A 14,010-nucleotide genomic window follows, 5' to 3' on the forward strand; every position below is an offset into this window, starting at 1 on the left:
AAACATAAGACCAGATAAGACCACATAATCAAGCCCCAAACCGAGGCATATATCACAGTAAAATTGGTGGGCAAATATCAAAACTGCAGCCTTATAAACTTCCAAACCAATCCATCAAAACCAGCTAACAGTTCTCGAATAAGGACAACACAGTAAGCCAAAACAGGCTCTCGGGTAAGAGCTAAGGCCAACAAAAATCAAAACCCAAGCCACCTCTCGAGTAGGGGCAAGACAAGGCAAAACCGAGCTCCCAGCCAGAGCCAAACCGAGCCACAACTGAGGTTCAAACCCAGGCCACAACTAAGACTAGAAAACATCTCTATGCCCTCAAGACATCAAAATATAGGACTGACATATGTTTCAAACAAGAATAGCTATGAAACTCCTCCAAATCAAAATAAATTCTTCCACAATATGTATTTTTAAGCCAAAAACACTCACAAGGTGCCAAAACCGAGCCCCTAGCAGGGGTTAAAGCAAATAAAACCAAACCCCCCCACAACTATGGAACAGGGGTAGGAATAAACACAAAAAACGGGCTCTCGGATAGGAGCTAAGGCAAGCAAACCGAACCTCAAAATAAAGTCAAAAGCAAAACCTTCAAAGCCCATACGTGAAGCTTAAACAGCTAGGAGAATGTTTCAACCAAAACCAAAAGCCAAGCCTCAACAGAACCAACATCCCATGCCCTTCCAAGGTGAAAACCGAGCCCCAATGGAAGCTATAAACTAAAATTTTATAAGCTACAAATGCAGTTTATGGCAATGAATCCAAACCCAGCCATCCTTAAGCAAACTGAAAACCAGTAGGGGCCAAAAATCAAGCCGCAGCTAAGACACAAAATCAGGCCACAATGAAAGCTAGAAAAACACCTTCATGCCTTCAAAATATCAAAACATAGGGCCACCACATACTTCAAATAAGAACAACTATAGAACTTTTTCAGATCAATATAAACTTCTTCCTAGCATGTATTTTGAGCAAAAAGAATCCGTGACATATCAAAACCAAACTCTTCGCATGCATGAAAGACCAAATAACCCTTCCAATATCTCATGCTAGATAAGAATGAATGAAAAACTTCATAATACATATCCCAACATGCTTGAAAGAGAAGCCAACATTATCTCAAAGCCACATTTTAATATTTCCAATTTGCTTCTCATAGAAATATGTCACAGTAAACAGAAATATGCCATAGTTTCATCACCTTAAGCAAGTAGAGAAAAGAGAAGAACTGATAACATGTCATACTTCCATCATTTTAAGCAAGTAGGGAAAAGATAAAAATTAATAACACGCCATACTTCCGTCTCTAGATGCTTAAATAACATGCATTTTTTTTTTAAAAAAAAAGGTGCAACACTAGGCTAGCGTGATATTTTGTCCACTGTACCAAGCTCCAGAGGCTCGACAGAGAGAAAACTAAAAAGAGACGAGGCACAGGGGGGAGAAGGTACCTCCTTGAATCAAAAAGAAAGTAACACAGAAACTTTAAAGGCACTCCCTACTTTAACTCCTCTTCCAACAGTAAGGGAAGACAACTCAAGCAAAACAGGCTAAAGAAGTGAGAAAAGAAAATGACAGAGTTTTCCCTTCCTTAGAAAATTTTTTCGGCCCCCAGAAATGCACCAAACAAAGTCTCATATAAACCAGAGAGAAGGAGAGGGAATGATTAGGAGATCGCATACGGATCGAGAGAGACAGAGGATATGATCCTCGCAGAGGCTACGCTCTGCGGCAGGGAGGATCGAGAGCAGACGGGATAAGATATCTGCAGAGGATAGGATACAAGATGGGCGACTGCGAGAAGTGTCTCGCATGCGAGAGGCGAACGCGGGAATGAAATCTCCCAACGACATAAAGAAGGAGCGGGTCGAGCAATCGAACGAGCCACGCTATGGCAGAGATAGGCCCACGGGTGCGAAAGAAATAGAAAAAGGGGGGGGGGGGGGGAGATAGATTTAGGTTATAAATAATCATAATAATATTATTATTATTTATTATTATAATTATACCTAAATTACGCATTTCCCCCTAGACGCGTCGTCGGAATGAAACGAACGTCTCCTCTAGGCAAAATCGACGTTCTGAACGCGTTGGCATAGTCCGTTTCGTCATCCGGAGTCGTTTAGACAACCTCGTCGACGATCAGGAAAAAACGCATTACGACTCGAATCACGTCAAAAACTCGGCTCGAGCTCAATCAAACAGGACGAAGAAGAGCACGACGGGGTCAAATTAACGAATCAACGCGTACGGTCAATCCTAAGGCCAACAGTCCTATAGGGATGCTCCTTGAGTTTCTCCACAATAGTCTTACCTACTAAGTAATAGCGGTCAAAACTACCATGCAGAACGTCAAGTCGAGCGAAAAAAAACTCGGAATTTCTAACGGGGAGGGCTCCTTTGCTAAATTTCTAGGAGTAGTCGACAGGAAAGTCTTAGGGCTAGACCCTGGGCTATTAAAGAGGAGAAAAGCTACACCTCCGCAAAAAGTGAGGTCAACAGTTACAAATGCTTTAGTTAATAAATATGGCAACTTTGTTTCACATTTCGAAGAAAAAATAAACACTTGCGCATGGCATTCTATTTTGCACTTCAAAAACAATGGTTTATTCTATATGTATTTATATGACTTACTCGTCCGCAACTTGAAAAGAAAGGGCTATCTAATTTAGCTAAAGAATGAGTTATATGGGGTATCTAATGTAGGTAGCATGCTTTCTATCGCTAGTTAAAGACATAGCTAGATGATTTCTAGAACTGGTGTCAAGTCAAAGTTGTATGCGTTCCGGAGAGTGTCTTTCTAAAAAATATAAATGATAACAATCTAGTGGGAAGAAAATGTAAAATACCTTTACGCACAAGTATAATTAACTACCTACAGAAAAGAAATCTCATAAGGTAATCATCATTATTTGTTATTTAAAAATATAAAGAGCATCATAACTATAACATGTAATTAAGACAAAACGACAAATTGCTTTGAAAACCATGGAATTTATGGATTTAATATTAATGGAATGGAGTATGGCAATGTGACTTTCACATGGGTAAAGAGGATTCTTGCCGAAAGAAGCTTTCATATGGTTTCACAACTTTATGGAGTAGCAAACCTTCTATTTCCTTTTTTCGTGCAACATAGCTTGTTCATTGAGACTTTTTATTGTTTATATGTGTATTCATTCCCTGATCATCGTCTTTTACCATCCATTCTACTAAGCAAAATGTCCCACTTTATAAGTGACTTTGCCTCAGTGTTCTTTCCGACAAAAAATGGCTTCTACATCAGCATTGTAGTGATGAAAGAAGAAACTTTCTATTCTGATAGAGTTATAGGTTAGGCCATCGGGTAAGGAACAAAACTTAGAACTCCAGAAAGTTGTGCCTCTTCAAGCACCACTTTTAAGAGGGATTGGAGTTGCCACTTAAGGTAGAAATAACAAAGATTTTGTTTACCTTTCACTTCATCATCATGCAACTAACATCGAACACCTACACAACCATCAATGATGTTAAGCAGAGGAATCATATTCCTTAATGCAAAAAAATATCTCATATTCCATTAGGTTCACCCCTAGAAGGAAATGTGCTTCTTCTTGACAAGGATAGAACAACCCCTGGCGAACATTGGAATATCCTCCTCTACAAAAGGTATGAAAAGACTGCTTCTACCTTGCCAGTACAATGATAGAGTGGAAGACCGCTTATGGGCATGAATTAAGGATTTGAAGAGGATGCTCTCTAACAATGGCATGGACGCAAAGACAACACTAAAGTTGAAAGAGCCGTGAAGCCCAAGGTTGCAAATAAATTGTGCTACTGCAACCACATAGCAATATTGAGGAAGAAGGGATTTGCCACTGTGAAGGAGAATGAAAATGAAGAGAAGATAATGATAATATAAAGGTGTGAAGAATCTCTGGGTGTAATGAAGTTTAATAGGAGAGTGTTTGCAAAGAAGAGGTAGGCTAGCAGGGGACCTCAAGAACCTCTCCATCACGGATAGAGCCAAAGCAACAATGTTGATCACTTCTAGGACTATTATTGACAATCCCCCTACTCGGACACAACGTTGATCAAGTTTTTAATTTTTATTTATTATAATCTGAGGGGTCTACCTTTAACACCTCAAGGTTTAAAGCCTCAAGGCATATGCCTTAGTCAAATTAAGGCATGAGGCTTGAGACCGTTTTTGGGTGCCTCAAGAAGCATGCCCTGAACACCTTTTTAATCAATGGTTGAAATGAGGGATGCTCTACTGATAGAGAAATAAGAAGGGTCAAGCCTGGCTGATAAATATGTAAATTTGGTTGGTTTGGGTGATCTGATTTGTAACTTAACCAAATGATTTTGGTTGTAAAATTAAAAGAAAAATTAAACTGAACAAATTATTTTTTAAACCAAACTAAAATTCAGCTTGATCAAATTTGATTTGGGTTTGGATGAGCAAAAATGTAATTAACTTTAACAATAAACTTAACTATTTTAGTTTGGATAGCATATATTAAGCTTAATACAAAATAATCTTTATTAAAACTTATAATTTTGGAATGTGGAATAAATAAGTTTTACATTGACCTCTAAGTCACTTGTTTATTAGCATAACTTTTTTATTTAATACTTTTGAAAAATTAATATAATTTAATTTTTAGTCAGATTCTTCAATACAAAAAACCAAATCATTCAAATAAGATCACTCAATTTGATTTTCTATTTTATTCAAACCTGCTGAGGAGGAGGATGTAAGACCTTCAGAACTCGATAAAGATGGTATATCATAGCACAGGGATACACGTCAATTGGTTTGTATAGAACCAATCAACGATAGAATATTATTTTGCAAAAAAAGATGATAAAACCAATGCAGCTCAAAAAATAAACAAAATGTAGAAAAGATCGTAAGGTGCACTAGCAATAGTTGTGCTCAATATTAAGCATGATCAAGGGTATATGTTAGTTTGTCCCTAAGAATATTTCCATGATAAGATACAATGCACATTTAAAAGTTTATGAAGAAGAATAAAAAGGATTCGATTAAGCCATTTTTAGAGATAGGGAGGATTTTTAAATCTTTAAAGGAAATCCAAGTACATAAACTTTCTAACATTTTAACGCAAAAAGGCACTATATGAATAAAACTTAATATTACTCTAATGTATCAAAAATGTGCACCAAAGACGCAAGAAAACAAACTAGCATCATAGAAATAGAGATGGAATAGTAAGAGGAAAGTACCGTCAATCAGCACGAGATGGATATGCATAAATATCAATTCTTGACCAAAACAAATTCATTGAAATGATGTCAATCTTATATCAAACATCTTTGATCGACAAATTAACTTTCAAATATTATCCTTCATTCAACCCCTTAGACAATGCATTCAAGAGTTCAACTTTAATTGGAAATAGCAAACAAATAAAATAATAAATGATGAATAAAGTATAAAAATTAAAGAAATGTGGGTGTAAAACATGAGACCCTTTAACAACCATGATTAACTGACCCGAGCATGCACGTTATCAACCATGATTAATTGACCAAACCATAATCCTCAAAAAAACTCCATAATTTCTCTATCATATAAGATTACATGCACGTTATTAAAAGTGTTTCCCATGTATTCATATCTATAAGTGTATTCAAGAAGTTTCCTGTGTACTCACATCCACAAAGCCATAGTTGTTCTCCAGAATTCATATCCACAATCTAGAGTGAAATATACAAGATAAAGAGAGACAAGTCATTGAATCAAAGGGGGAGCTTTGAGAGATTCATGAATGTTTGGAAAAATAATAAAAAATATAGGGAAAATAACTATAATATAAGTATTAAGGGAAAAAATTGTATGACCTTTTTTCTTAAAGTAAAAAAAAGAAATATAAAACGCTTAATTTAGGGCAAGACATCCCCAACCAATGCATGCATAACAATATATAACCTTATTCCTCGATTAGAAATTATAAAGATATTTATATAGCGATGCGGGCGTTGCCCTAGCACCTGATTGTGGGTGCCAAAAGAGCTTGATGCGGGTGCTTGTTTCCGCGGAATGGGAGGCCCGCGACTCTTAGCAAATACTGTAGACGGGGCAGGATCGTGATCTCCCGCAATCCTTCACGAACCGAGGGGAGGGTGATGCCTGTAGGAGTTTCAGGAAGGGCTTCTTTGAACCCTTATCGCCTCTTTTGTGTAGAAGTTTCTTTGGAGGCTATAAATAGCTATCCTCGGTGTGTGAAGAGTCGCTTCTTGGTGTGTTTAGTTTTAGATCTCCTGTGTGGAGTCCCTTTCTCCTTTGTGGGTTGTACCCGAGGAGATGGTGGTACTCCGACTATATTTTCTCCGAGGTGATGATTATATCTTTCCTTTTACCTTCCCCAAATCTTCTCCTCTCTCTCAACTGCCAAACTCTCCCTCTGTCACCATAACATTCAGACATTCTCCCTTCATGTAGATTATTATTGCTATCACATCTACCTAACCCTGTTTAAGCTCCTCCCAACCACCCTGGTACTGCTGTCAACCACCAACAACCCTTCCCACCTTCTGTCCCTACAGTTTTGCACCTTCCCCTCGCTACCATCGCCTCCTGAGGCTGTTGTCATCCCTTCCAATCGTCTCTATCCCTCTAACCGACCTCCACCACCCATTGGGTTACGTTCATAAGTGTTTGCTTGTGTCGTTTTTATGTGTTGTGTTGTTATTTTCGTTCGAGTCATATTGTAACTCTATTTAATGAAAGTTTGTTTTTGTGTTTCTATAATTTTCTCTACTAGCTCTGGTATCATTTGGTATCAGAGCTAGCTCAACCCTAGTCTTATCTTAGGGTTCCCCAGCATCCGCCCTTGCCCAATTCACCTCCATCAATTTTCTTCTTCCAATTCCAAACTTTAGTCATTCCACCACGAACAGGTACACTGGACTCGACACGGAAAGAGATCAAGCGAGAAAATCGTCTCCTACAACTGAAAGTAGGTTAAGCAGAACTGGATGAAGAAACCCAAGAAGATGTTACCTGCATCCATGATCAAGAAAGTCAAAGGGAGAACAGGGACGAGGAAATGAATATGTTTTACAAGGAAGATCACGATGACGAGAAATATCAACCATGTTGTTCAGGTATCCAATATCAAATGAGGTTGAGAGAAGAGGCTCCTTATGGAGGTCAGCGAAACTTTGGCATCAAGATGGACCTTTCAAAATTTGAAGGAGGTATGGATCCCGACGAGTTTATCGACTGAACGAATTTTCGAATATAAAGATGTACCAGAAGACAAATGGGTCAAGCTAGCCGCTATTAAGCTGAAGAAGAGTGTTTTCCTATGGTGGGAAAATATGTAGAAGCAGAGGAAGAGGGAAGGAGGTCAAAAGATCACTAGGTGGGAGAAGATGAAGAAAATAATGCCGAAAAATTACCTTCCACCGCACTATCGCCAGGACATGTTTCTAAAACTCCACAACTTGCAGCAAATGGATCTTTCAGTTGAAGAGTTCACCGCCCAATTCGACCACTTGCAGATGAAATGCGAGCTGACAGAGCTAGAGAAACATTCGATAGTCAGATATATCGAGGGTTTGAAGCCTATCATCAGCAATGTAATACAATTGCAGTCATATTGAACGCTACGGGATAGGTCCAAACAGTAGCTCTGAAGGTGGAAGGACAACAAAAGTAGAGTCAACAACAGTCATCCTTCAGGCAGCAACCTCCAGGCAAACACCACCTACAGTTACCACAATAAACAATGGCCCCCGAGGAGAGACTAGCAAGCCTGAAAAAGAGAAAGACAACCTGAATCAGAGCGAGAAGAAGCAAGAGAAATGTAGCGTCTCCAACAGTATACTAGCCACAAAATATTTCAAGTGTCACAGTTACGACCATATAGCCTCCAGCTACCCCACGAGAAGAGTAGTCTCACTTACTGACCAGGGCGCCGTGGAAGAGATTAGTGATGATGAGAGTCGAGGAACAGAATGAGGTGTATCAGCTTCTCACAAATGAAAGAGAGACGCTCGTGATTTTCTACGGATCCTGTAGACTGAGAACACTAGGGATTCGCAGTGGTTTTGCCACAATATATCCTACGCCCGCTGCACAGTAAACAGAAAGGTATGCAGTCTCATCATCGACGGCCGAAACAATAAGAACATGGCGTCAACACAGATGGTAAAGAAATTATGACTCACAACACAGAGACATTCCCAACCATATTCACTTCGGTGGCTGAAGAAGGAGAACCAGGTCAGCATCGACCCAAGATGCTTGATAGAATTTTTTATTGGAGGCCAGCTGCTGGACCAGGTGTCGTGTGACATGGTCCCTATAGATGTTTGTCACCTTTTGTTGAAAAAACCGTGGCAATTTGGCTGAAAAACACAACACGACAGATATAAAAACATGTATTCTTTCACCAAGGACGGAAAGCACGTCACCCTTCTTCCTTCAACAGAGCCCGAGGTCAACCCTTTTCAATAGAGCAGCGTCGGTGGAACCATTTTTAGTGATAACACCAGGCGAGAAGACCGAGACACCCGCCCCAGACATAGGACAGATATGACCGGGGTTATGTCAGGTCAACACTGTGCTAGCAACACCACCACAATCCGGGAATGACCTGATTGCTATCACTACGCACTCAATTGAACCGATCATATGTTACTTTGGGAAGATTCACTAGCATAGGAGTGGTAGGGAGTGGTCGACCACCCCAAAAGGATATATCGATATGAGCATTTGCTCGCAAGCTAGGGAAGACCCTCAAATACCTCGGGCAACAGTACAATCATCAGTAGGAACCAAGGTGACTGATAATGAAACGAAAGCTTCGACCAAAGAAGTCGAAGCTCCCCCAACCCCAGAAGATTGATGCGGGCGCTGCCCTAGAGCCCCATTGCAGGCCCCGAAAGTGCCTACTGAGGGCCCCAAAAAAGCCCGATGTAGAAGCATATTTCCGCAGAACGAGAGGCCTGCGACTCTTCGCGGGTACTGTAGACGGGGCGAGATCGAGATGTACTGCGATCCTTCGCGAACTGAGGGGAGGGCGATGCCTGTAGGAGTTTCGAGAAGGGTTTTTTTGGATCCTTCTTGCTTCTTTTGTGTAGAAGTTTATTGGGAAGCTATAAATAAATGTGCCCAGTGTGTGAAGAGTCGGTTCTTTCTGTGTTTAGTTTCGGGTCTCCTGTGCAGAGTCACTTTCCCCTTTGTGGGCAATATCTGAGAAGGTGATGGTGCTCCGACTGTATTCTCACTGAGGCGGTTATTATATCTTCCCTTTTACCATCCCCAAATCTTCTCCTTCCCTCTCCCAATTGTCAAACTCTCCCTTCGTCGCCTCGACATTCAAACATTTCCCCTTCCTGCAGATTATTACTATCATCCCGCCTACCTAACCCCGTTCAAGCTCCTCCTAACCACCCACTAATGTTGTCTACCACCAACAACCCTTCCCAATTGCTGCCCTTATAGTTTTGCACCTTCCCCTCTCTACTACCTGCCTCCTGTGACTATCGTTGTCCGTCCTAATCGTCCCTATCCCTCTAGCTGACCTCCACCACCCATTTGGTTACGTTTAGGAGTGATTGATTGGGTTGTTTTTTATGTGTTGTGTTGTTATTTCCGTTTGAGTCATATTGTAACCCCATTTTAATATTAATTAAAATTATTTTTCGTGTTTCCACAATTTTCCCCACTAGTTCCAGTATCATATATCCATTAAAAATGCTCTGTCTAACAAAATATCATATAAAAAAAATCTTCAGCAGTATAGGCCAAAACACTACACGTGAAGGAGAAAAAATATTTCATTTTTTACAAACATATCACAATGCATAAATTAAATGATATAACATATGCATTTCTATGAGATTTGAACTTAACTACAAAAACATTCTCACTATGATATATAACCTCCAACAAATGTTTTCTTATTTCTATAAATAATTAAATAAATCAATAAGCCAAAAAAATAAAAAACAACTAAATAAATAGTATGTATGGACTAGAGAACACACAATATATATAGTATATGATATTTAATATTTGTTTTTTGTTCCTTGCCATGCAAATAGCATTGGAGGTTCACCAAACTATGAAAAGAGCTAATTAAAGAAGAGTTAGTTGATCCAACAGTTACAAAGTTCCTTATGCAGGATAATGTCTCAAATTCAAGTCCTCCTTACAAAATTCGAGCCCTCCATACAAAATTAGTTTAAATTTCAAGTTGGCTGAAAAAGAACTTTTAGCCACTTGGGAATTTTCAAACCTAATAGAAAATAATTTTAAGTCGGGGTGTAACAAATCAATTTTAATTCCAAGAAAGCTTGACCCAAAATACATGAACTACAAGTGAAGTCTGGCTTGAGCTAAATTTGACAGCTAAAGTTTAATGTGGCAGCACTTATAGTGGATTATCATCAAACCAACACTTTAGTCATAGTGTTATCCACATCTATTATCCCTTGTAAATTGCAATATCACAACCAAAGCTTTGAAATTTTTGGTTACTCTCAACTAAGGAAACGTACTCAATAAAACCTTAAAAAGCACAAATCTCCATATGCAATTATGCATGCAATAGGAGGGAAAACTGTATGAGATCCATGAATAAATAAAGTTCCAAACTCAAACACATGGAGACTGAAAGGAACATAACTAATCAAATTGCTAATAATTGATAAACTCCCACAAAAATTGCATTTGGAGAAATCCGACAAAAAAAGGAAAAGCACCTGTGCTGGGAAATTCCCTCCAAAGGCATTGGGCACTAAATTAAAGCCCCCCTTGGAAGAAGACCTGTAGACGCCATACATCAGCTTATGGTCAAAATCGAAAAGGAACAGCCTTGTTCCAGGCCTAATCTTCTCCACAAGCTCCAGTTTCCCCTTGGGAAGGCCAAAAACTTGATGCCTATAGCACTCAGGCTTTGTCTTTGTACTGCACATAAAGATGAAACCTGCGCTCTCCCTGAGCTCACTCCCCCTATTTTCCATGCTGGCAGGTTCCTTACCCTTCTTCCCTGCACTAGCTTCCTTGCTCTCCTTCGCTGCACTAGCTTCACCTTTGATACTATTAGCGACCGGGCCAGAGCCACGTGCAGAAGCAGGAGCAGGGGCATGGGCCAAGGCATCAGCTGATCCAGGGGCAGCCTTTGTGTCTTCCTCTATCTGGCCGTCATCATTCTTGTTCTTCTTCTCGGACACATTCACACCTCCAGATTCCTTATTCTTGGATCTTTTACGTTTCCCCATCACAGCTGCCCGAAAAGGTCCAAAATCAAAACAAAAAGGAGCTGAAATCTTATCTAAACAGATCTCGAGTTATCAAAGCAAATATCTTGCGCCCGAAAAGAGAAACCCTAGCCAAGATTTCTAAAATAAAAACAATCTAATGTCCTAATCAATATGAGAACTCTGTTGGTAAGAAAAAGCCTAACTATAATCAACGATCTAAATGGGCAATATTGTTGATGAAGATTTCTCGTACCTGTAACCTGCGGAGTGTGAATTGAATAAACAAATGGGACTTAGAGCAGTCGAAACCGACGCAGGATGCGAGCGTCGATGGCGGACGGTACGCGTACCACAAACTAAAAGATATATGAATGGCTGTGCCCGTGTAAACAAATATCTAAAAGAGCTCGTTAATTTACATGAAAATTGTACTAAGCTAGTTCTGCAACGAAGATTTAAGAGTTAGAATTGGCAGAGTGAATTTTGGTTGGAAAAAAAAAACAAAGAATTTCAAGATGTCAAATTTAAATTCTAATTTTGTTATTTTTATTGTTGAAGTTTGATTTGACATTTAGTCACACCCGAGGAATAGGCCATAAGTAAGAAAGGATTCGGATATAAAGAGAGAGGGGAGCAAATAGTAATAAATAATAATGTGTTTTGTCTTATTCTTAAAATTATATTTGTATTTATAAGGGAGATGATATAATATGATGATATTATATTTTTGTCTCTGCTTTAAAGAGAGTTGTATAAGATATTTTGATATTTTACATGTGCAAGCTTATTGTCCGGTTGTTTATCGGGTTGGCTGGTTAAGCTCAATTTAATATGTCTTAGTCATTATGAGATGTTCAGTTGATATTGTTTGATTGCCGATCATTGACCCTAAACAAGTGTTCTCTAGATGTCTTTATGGTAATTTTATATGATAAAGAACCAAATCTTTTTTGGATCGATTCTTTTGTGATAATTGGCTCGCATGTCCTTTTGCCTCATTTCTGTTTGAATAGTTCTATCTTGTACCCATCGGTCGTCTTTGATCTGTTTTGTGATCCAGTCGGCTTTGGTCGCACACTCATACAACTTCACTCAGTTGTAAAGTGAGTTTCATCATCTCCTTCACCAAATTCTTTTCTTCTGACACATTTTATGTACATAATTTTTGGGGTGTTTGACTAAACTCATGATTTAACTTGAATAGGATTTAATAAATTATGTAAATTTAGGTTGATCAAATCCAAAAAGGTTAAATGCAGGAAAAAAAAAATGTTTACTTCAATTAGGGTAAAATTTAACTAAATTTCTTTTGAAGTGTTTGGCGACAAGACAAGGGACAACTCACATATTTCACTTAAATTCATTAAATCCAACTAATAATTGGATTTAATAAATCCTGAATTTACTTCAAAAAAAGATAAAATTTTGGATTTAGAAAACCACGGGATTTAACTTTGATTTTGTTGCATTTGGTAGATTTACATCAATATTTAATGTAAATTCGTGTTTAAATCATGTACCAAACAACCCGTTAGTTCTCCCATTATCTTACTTCATGAAAGTGATGTTAAGATAAAAATAAGAGAATTTAATAAAAAAAAAGATCATTTATTATTAAACATTCGTTCAAAATTTGAACTCAATTAATTTCTAGGCCTTTGATTCTTTTAAATATGGAGTTATGAGACTCTTTGCATTCCATATTTGGTATGCAACCCTTCTTGTTTCAATTGATTGGCTCCTAGGCATTGTGACGTAGAATGTGTCGAATCCCCAAGGCGATATCCTATGCAAAGATCCATTTTGCATAGCCTTCAGGGGACTGAATGGCATGATAGCCCAGAAGGAAAACAAAAAGTAAGTGGTCGTACTCGCAGATTTGGTCATGTTGTCGTCTTATTAGTTTCTCGACACTCAACAAAGAAACATTCGAGCGACATACCCAACCATCGATCCGTCGGCTTAACCTTCCTATTGTTGCACGTGACCGCCAACCGAAAGGGTCACGCAAGAAGTTGTTGATGCTCTGTCGTTGCCCGAAACACAAGAAGTTGTTGATGTTTTATTGTTGCCCGATGAGAGTACAGTGTCATCTGCATCATTTAAGTGGAATCAACTCATTGGTATGCAAAGCCTCAATCTTACTGATTAGATTTTGATTCTTATGAAGTAGCTTCAATTTTTGTTGTCTCTTGGTGCAGTTGAATCGACTTTTATAGTTTCATGTGACTTGCCCACGATGAACGTGGATGAGAACCCTATTGCAGCCCAAGCGGCAGTTTCCTAGGCGCAAGCCATGGGCGGCCAACTCTTGAGTGTCTACGGCGGGCTTGACCTCTCAGAAAATCCTCTTGAGACCAACGTGGAATAGTGATGGATATCGAATGTATCCCTGATTGCTGGCCCGCTACTTGGACGGGAATGAGGACTCTTTCGCTTAGTTGGGTTGGATCCAGTGAGGCAAGGCGATGTGCGAGCTGCTTGCTTGTGCGGAGAAAGTGGAGAGGACCGAAGGGGAGATGCCCAATCATCTCTTACAACTAACTTTGTTGAAGAGGCAACCGAGTCCTTTGTAAAATATTTCCACCGAGACTAGTTTCCAAGTGTTGCTTGTAATCTGTAAAATTAATCTTTCCCATCTCAATTCTTGTATTGATGTGATATTTATGTCAACGTGTTTCTTTAGTCTCTCTCTCTCTCTCTCTCTCTCTCTCTCTCTCTCTCTCTCTCTCTCCCTCTCTCTCTCTCTCTCTCTTGGTTCTCATTCTCTCCCCT

At 39.1% G+C, this 14,010-nt stretch overlaps 1 protein-coding gene across 2 annotated transcripts in view; it reads right to left on the minus strand.

Annotated features, from left to right (window-relative positions):
- Positions 1-11,632, minus strand: part of LOC110019985 — a 19,436-nt gene extending 7,804 nt beyond the window's left edge. For both annotated transcript variants that reach the window (XM_020717913.1, XM_020717912.1), the window contains exons 1-2: positions 11,489-11,632; positions 10,735-11,258 (exon numbers count right to left, since the gene is read on the minus strand). In XM_020717913.1, the coding sequence (XP_020573572.1) occupies positions 10,735-11,253 (519 nt within the window). In that variant the 5' untranslated portion in view covers positions 11,254-11,258; positions 11,489-11,632. The remainder of the gene's footprint in view (positions 1-10,734; positions 11,259-11,488) is intronic.
- Positions 11,633-14,010: the final 2,378 nt, after the last annotated feature.

Source organism: Phalaenopsis equestris, unplaced genomic scaffold (assembly GCF_001263595.1).
Source record: "Phalaenopsis equestris unplaced genomic scaffold, ASM126359v1 Scaffold000090, whole genome shotgun sequence".
Lineage (NCBI taxonomy): Eukaryota > Viridiplantae > Streptophyta > Magnoliopsida > Asparagales > Orchidaceae > Phalaenopsis > Phalaenopsis equestris.